The sequence below is a fragment of the Leptodactylus fuscus genome, chromosome 8 (genome assembly GCF_031893055.1).
Source record: "Leptodactylus fuscus isolate aLepFus1 chromosome 8, aLepFus1.hap2, whole genome shotgun sequence".
Taxonomy (NCBI): domain Eukaryota; kingdom Metazoa; phylum Chordata; class Amphibia; order Anura; family Leptodactylidae; genus Leptodactylus; species Leptodactylus fuscus.
This window is the reverse complement of record NC_134272.1, coordinates 59,877,179-59,885,098: the sequence shown is the minus strand read 5'-3', so window position 1 is coordinate 59,885,098 and position 7,920 is coordinate 59,877,179. Positions and strand designations below refer to the sequence as shown.

The window sequence follows — 7,920 nt, the reverse complement described above, 5'->3', positions numbered from 1 at the left end:
TATTATTAGGGGTTTTGTTTATTATTTTATAAAAAATGCATATAAATTTACCTAATATAATTTACCAAAAACTTACATATAGATATATATGCGTTAGTCATAGCTCGAGCAAAATAAAGGCAATGCAAATAGCAAATAAAGTATAAATTATGTCTTTTGGATGTATTTGGATTTCAAAAATACAATGATATAATGATAAATATGTTCAACATTGTATACAATTAAAATGTAACGTTCTCTGGCTTATTTTATTACATTGTAATCAGAAATTATATTTATGAAAGTTTAAAAAAAAATACTTAATACTGGGCTGGGTGGTTTGTTTTGGATTTGGTCCAATGGGGTTGGGTGTGGATGTGGGTACAGGAGGAGCTAGTTTTTTGGCTAAACCAATAAAGATGATGGGGGCGGACATCATTATGTTAATAACCAGTATCAGAACCACATAAAAAGCTGATTTTATGAAGCTATAGTCATTGGTGTGCAATACTCATACTACACGCAGTAACCATGACTTGTCTCAACGCTGACGACAAAGCACATGTCCAGGCTATCTGGCACAGTGTAGCCGCCCATGCTCAGGAATATGGAGCGGAAGCTTTGCACAGGTACAGTACATGTGGTTTTCATTATTTCCTGTGAGGTATAGGGGATGAGGTCAGATGTATTTTGGTGTTTCATTGTTGAATGATCCTTATTGCTATTCTCACCATCTGCTGTTGTCTGCTGAATTCAGCCATGTATTTACTTCCTTTATATCTTTTATTGTAATTGTCTCTTTTAGGATGTTTGTCACCTGTCCTCAGACCAAGACCTATTTCCCAAATTTTGACTGCAGCAAGGACTCTGCTCATGTTAAGGCTCATGGCAAGAAAGTCATGGATGCTCTGACAGAGGCTGTAAAACACATAGACAACATTGCTGCCGCCCTGGGTTCACTGATTAACCTCCATGCCTTTGACCTGAGAGTGGATCCTGGAAACTTCAAAGTAAGTTTTTATACATTAACTACTACTGTAGTAGAACACATATTGGCTGGCTACATAACACAAGACATAAAGCATGGGATATTGTATTTACGTGTTTCCTTCTTTTTCAGTACCTGACTCACAACATCCTGGTCACATTGGCAATCCACTTAGGTGACAAATTGGACTGCGTGACTCATCAGGCCGTGGACAAGTTCCTGGCTGAAGTTGCAACTGCTCTGACATCCAAGTACCGTTAAATATGTCAAGAAAAACAGAGGATTCATCAACACCAAGAACCTAACAATGACCAATATGTGACATCTTACACATGTGAAATGTGAAATAAAGTGGATTACATTTTAATCACTTGTCTGTTGTTATTCTGTATATCTTCAGACCTAATAAGTGAAAGGTCTCTATGACAGTTATTACAAATGGTTTTCTGCATAGGGCAGACAAAGGGGGTGATCACAATGAATACATCAACCTTAGGGAAAATAAAATAATTCCTACCTGGAACTTAACAATTCCAAAAAATATAAAAAGGGACAAAAAAAAATAGACATTTATACAATTTATATGTATTATCCGTGTAGTTCATGTTGTAGGCTCCAGATCCTAAACAAGGATTGTGTATTTCGGGTCAGTGCAGTGCACAGATAATTTGCATAGGAGGTTCAGAAGAATAATATGGGGGACCTGTAATTGGCCGAAGTGGGTTTGTGTAATATGAGGTAGCTTGTGTCCAATCCAGTTCTAGCAAATGAAGCCAGATTGTATGTCCTGATGATAAGAAAGTTTAATTTCCCTATTTAGCTCAGGTTAATGCAGTACATGGAATGGGATTGTCAACCTCTTTTCTTCTCAAACGATCCATCTATACAGTCAAAAAAATAGCTTTTAATTCATCCATCTCAGATAAATAGGTAATGACTGACAGAGGAGTTTTGTAACTTTTGATGTTTGCTCATATCCAGGCTATAACTAGCAAAGACCGCTCCCCATATCGGACTTTTGACTGGGGCTTCCTTGGCCACCACACTGTATAGCACCCTACTGGCTTCCACATGGTATAATGCCCCCATTACTGGCCCTGACATGGTAGAAACCCCTCTTTACTGGCTCACACATAGTATAATGAGCCCTTTCCTAGTCCCCAAACGGTATAACTTCCTTTTTACTGACACATACACAGTATAAAGTCTCCCTTTACTGGGCCCTACATAGTATAAACCCCATTACTGGCCCTGACATGGTATAGACCCCCCTTTACTAGTCCCACATAGAGCTCACAATGTACATTTTTCCCTAGCAGTATGTCTTTTTGGAGTATGGGATGGAAACCCACGCAAACACGGGGAGAACATACAAACTCCTCGCAGATGTTTTTTTTGCCCTTGGCAGGATTCGAACTGAAGACTCCAGCGCTGCAAGGCTGCAGTGCTAACCACTGAGCCACCGTGTGGCCCCTAAAATACGTTATTTTTTTCTGCAGTGTTTTTCACAGAGAGTCCGCAGAGTTTTCCTCTGTGGACTTTCTGCCTCTATTACACCTATATGGAAAACGACAGCGTACGATTTTTTTAAACTGCATTTCCACTGCAGGTTTTTCTTTTTTCTTTTGCAATGTGTGTATGGGTTTCGCTAGGATCCCATTCACTTTGCAGGGAATGCAAAATGCAGCGGTTTTTGCCCTGTGGGCCCCCAGCCTGAAACACAGTTTTTCCATAGTTTTATCCTGCAATGTGTGGACGAGGTTAATGAAAACACTGTAAAAAGCAATGTTTTGTGTTTTTTGCTGTGTTTCCATAATGAGGGGCCTTAGCCTTAAATAATGATAAGCTATTGATTATACAGAAATGGGTAGTGCAACATGGACAGTGTGTGTTATATAGTAATTTGGTTGCAGAAGATGATGCAGGCCTTCTTTTTATGACACTAAAGGAGATGTAACATATAAATCAGTAGTTGACATTAACCCCAAAATCTTCCTTCAGTAGCTGTGTACTATAACGAAAAAAGGACCCTTGCTATAAATTATTAAAAATATTAGCAATCATCCCAGAGCTCAGTGGCCAGCGTATATGCTCTAGCCCTGTGAACTTCTTTTATATGTTCACAAAACTCATGAGTTCTACTTCTAAAATATTCTTAGAATTTACAGTAGGAGAGATATTAACCAATGTACTCAACCCAATATGTACCTAAATAAAGGTTTAATAACATAAATATATATATATATATTTTATTTTATTTTTTACAGTGAATATTTTGTGTATGTGTATGTGAGGATCATAGGGAAGTCGGGTTGACAGTGATATCCACAGTCAATCCAGAGCAGAAAAGTAAAAATAATTAGGAAAAATATACTTAGTAGTACAGGCCGATAACGTTCAGTTTGATTAAAAACTTATTGAGCCAAAGAAACATATAATTAAGACTTGCAAATATGCCATGAAACCAATCCTACCATAATGTAATTGTAACCGCTGCAAATAAACATCATAGTGCATAATCATGAAGTGCAAAATATAGTTCAAATCTCCAAATCCAGGTCTGGAAAATTGATTCCTATTTATACCCCATGTATATAGCTGGAAAGCAGCGGTCTTCTTCAGGGGTCTTGTACTAAAGATATTCATTACATTTACTTCTACTTATATACATTTATTTATACTTGTAATAGACACTTATTGTTAATATATGGTTTAACACATTGCTTTACCACATATTCATTTGGTTAATTCCTAAAAACCTGGGATTATTCAACTGAGAAAAGAAGATGGCTATGGGGTGATCTTATTATAAGTGTGCATAAATAAGAACAGACATTAAAGAGATCTTCTAATGATCATTTTGCACATTCTGTAACCACAAGAGGTGATTTCATTGTAAACGTACAAATATAAGAATAGACAATACAGAGATCTTTCTAATGATTAGAGATGAGCGAACAGTGTTCTATCGAACTCATGTTCGATCGGATATTAGGCTGTTCGGCATGTTCGAATCGAATCGAACACCGCGTGGTAAAGTGCGCCATTACTCGATTCTCCTCCCACCTTCCCTGGCGCCTTTTTTGCTCCAATAACAGCGCAGGGTAGGTGGGACAGGAACTACGACACCGGTGACGTTGAAAAAAGTAGGCAAAACCCATTGGCTGCCGAAAACATGTGACCTCTAATTTAAAAGAACAGCGCCGCCCAGCTTCGCGTCATTCTGAGCTTGCAATTCACCGAGGACGGAGGTTTCCGTCCAGTTAGCTAGGGCTTAGATTCTGGGTAGGCAGGGACAGGCTAGATAGGAAGGAGAAGACAACCACAACAGCTCTTGTAAGAGCTAAATTCCAGGGAGAAGCTTGTCAGTGTAACGTGGCACTAACGGGCTCAATCGCCGCAACCCAGCTTTCCCAGGATCCTGAATGGAATACACTGTCAGTGTATTCCCGTATACCCGATATATACCCCGATACCCGTTCCAACGGTGTGCCCCCCCACCTTCACCCCAGAAATACCCTGCAAGTCCCCTAGCAATAGAATTGGGGCTATATACACCCACAATTTTTACTACTGGTATACAGTGCCATTGTCTGACTGGGAATTCAAAGAATATATTGGGAATACAAATACCCTCATTTCTTGCTACTGCCATATAGTGCCAGTTTCTGACTGGTAATTCAAAGAATATATTGTGGTTACGTGCACCCACAATTTTTACTACTGGTATACAGTGCCATTGTCTGACTGGGAATTCAAAGAATATATTGGGAATACAAATACCCTCATTTCTTGCTACTGCCATATAGTGCCAGTGTCTGACTGGGAATTCAAAGAATATATTGGGGTTACGTGCACCCACAATTTTTACTACTGGTATACAGTGCCATTGTCTGACTGGGAATTCAAAGAATATATTGGGGTTATAAATACCCTCATTTCTTGCTACTGCCATATAGTGCCAGTTTCTGACTGGTAATTCAAAGAATATATTGTGGTTACGTGCACCCACAATTTTTACTACTGGTATACAGTGCCATTGTCTGACTGGGAATTCAAAGAATATATTGGGGTTATAAATACCCTCATTTCTTGCTACTGCCATATAGTGCCAGTTTCTGACTGGTAATTCAAAGAATATATTGTGGTTACGTGCACCCACAATTTTTACTACTGGTATACAGTGCCATTGTCTGACTGGGAATTCAAAGAATATATTGGGAATACAAATACCCTCATTTCTTGCTACTGCCATATAGTGCCAGTTTCTGATTGGGAATTCAAAGAATATATTGGGGTTACGTGCACCCACAATTTTTACTACTGGTATACAGTGCCATTGTCTGACTGGGAATTCAAAGAATATATTGGGAATACAAATACCCTCATTTCTTGCTACTGCCATATAGTGCCAGTGTCTGACTGGGAATTCAAAGAATATATTGGGGTTACGTGCACCCACAATTTTTACTACTGGTATACAGTGCCATTGTCTGACTGGGAATTCAAAGAATATATTGGGAATACAAATACCCTCATTTCTTGCTACTGCCATATAGTGCCAGTTTCTGACTGGGAATTCAAAGAATATATTGGGGTTACGTGCACCCACAATTTTTACTACTGGTATACAGTGCCATTGTCTGACTGGGAATTCAAAGAATATATTGGGAATACAAATACCCTCATTTCTTGCTACTGCCATATAGTGCCAGTGTCTGACTGGGAATTCAAAGAATATATTGGGGTTACGTGCACCCACAATTTTTACTACTGGTATACAGTGCCATTGTCTGACTGGGAATTCAAAGAATATATTGGGGTTATAAATACCCTCATTTCTTGCTACTGCCATATAGTGCCAGTTTCTGACTGGTAATTCAAAGAATATATTGTGGTTACGTGCACCCACAATTTTTACTACTGGTATACAGTGCCATTGTCTGACTGGGAATTCAAAGAATATATTGGGAATACAAATACCCTCATTTCTTGCTACTGCCATATAGTGCCAGTGTCTGACTGGGAATTCAAAGAATATATTGGGGTTACATGCACCCACAATTTTTACTACTGGTATACAGTGCCATTGTCTGACTGGGAATTCAAAGAATATATTGGGGTTATAAATACCCTCATTTCTTGCTACTGCCATATAGTGCCAGTTTCTGACTGGTAATTCAAAGAATATATTGTGGTTACGTGCACCCACAATTTTTACTACTGGTATACAGTGCCATTGTCTGACTGGGAATTCAAAGAATATATTGGGGTTATAAATACCCTCATTTCTTGCTACTGCCATATAGTGCCAGTTTCTGACTGGGAATTCAAAGAATATATTGGGGTTACGTGCACCCACAATTTTTACTACTGGTATACAGTGCCATTGTCTGACTGGGAATTCAAAGAATATATTGGGGTTATAAATACCCTCATTTCTTGCTACTGCCATATAGTGCCAGTTTCTGACTGGGAATTCAAAGAATATATTGGGGTTACGTGCACCCACAATTTTTACTACTGGTATACAGTGCCATTGTCTGACTGGGAATTCAAAGAATATATTGGGGTTATAAATACCCTCATTTCTTGCTACTGCCATATAGTGCCAGTTTCTGACTGGGAATTCAAAGAATATATTGGGGTTACGTGCACCCACAATTTTTACTACTGGTATACAGTGCCATTGTCTGACTGGGAATTCAAAGAATATATTGGGGTTATAAATACCCTCATTTCTTGCTACTGCCATATAGTGCCAGTTTCTGACTGGTAATTCAAAGAATATATTGTGGTTACGTGCACCCACAATTTTTACTACTGGTATACAGTGCCATTGTCTGACTGGGAATTCAAAGAATATATTGGGAATACAAATACCCTCATTTCTTGCTACTGCCATATAGTGCCAGTTTCTGACTGGGAATTCAAAGAATATATTGGGGTTACGTGCACCCACAATTTTTACTACTGGTATACAGTGCCATTGTCTGACTGGGAATTCAAAGAATATATTGGGGTTATAAATACCCTCATTTCTTGCTACTGCCATATAGTGCCAGTTTCTGACTGGGAATTCAAAGAATATATTGGGGTTACGTGCACCCACAATTTTTACTACTGGTATACAGTGCCATTGTCTGACTGGGAATTCAAAGAATATATTGGGGTTATAAATACCCTCATTTCTTGCTACTGCCATATAGTGCCAGTTTCTGACTGGGAATTCAAAGAATATATTGGGGTTACGTGCACCCACAATTTTTACTACTGGTATACAGTGCCATTGTCTGACTGGGAATTCAAAGAATATATTGGGGTTATAAATACCCTCATTTCTTGCTACTGCCATATAGTGCCAGTTTCTGACTGGTAATTCAAAGAATATATTGTGGTTACGTGCACCCACAATTTTTACTACTGGTATACAGTGCCATTGTCTGACTGGGAATTCAAAGAATATATTGGGGTTATAAATACCCTCATTTCTTGCTACTGCCATATAGTGCCAGTTTCTGACTGGGAATTCAAAGAATATATTGGGGTTACGTGCACCCACAATTTTTACTACTGGTATACAGTGCCATTGTCTGACTGGGAATTCAAAGAATATATTGGGGTTATAAATACCCTCATTTCTTGCTACTGCCATATAGTGCCAGTTTCTGACTGGGAATTCAAAGAATATATTGGGGTTACGTGCACCCACAATTTTTACTACTGGTATACAGTGCCATTGTCTGACTGGGAATTCAAAGAATATATTGGGGTTATAAATACCCTCATTTCTTGCTACTGCCATATAGTGCCAGTTTCTGACTGGTAATTCAAAGAATATATTGTGGTTACGTGCACCCACAATTTTTACTACTGGTATACAGTGCCATTGTCTGACTGGGAATTCAAAGAATATATTGGGGTTATAAATACCCTCATTTCTTGCTACTGCC

General features: G+C 38.6%; 1 protein-coding gene across 1 annotated transcript; it reads left to right on the top strand.

Moving 5' to 3' along the window:
- Positions 1 to 452: 452 nt before the first annotated feature.
- On the top strand, positions 453 to 1,334 carry LOC142217665 (hemoglobin subunit alpha-C-like). Its single transcript, XM_075285998.1, has 3 exons — positions 453 to 608; positions 785 to 989; positions 1,100 to 1,334. Exons 1-3 carry the CDS (start codon positions 511 to 513, stop codon positions 1,226 to 1,228), a joined length of 432 nt encoding a protein of 143 aa, XP_075142099.1. The 5' UTR covers positions 453 to 510; the 3' UTR covers positions 1,229 to 1,334.
- The last annotated feature ends 6,586 nt before the right edge of the window (positions 1,335 to 7,920 follow it).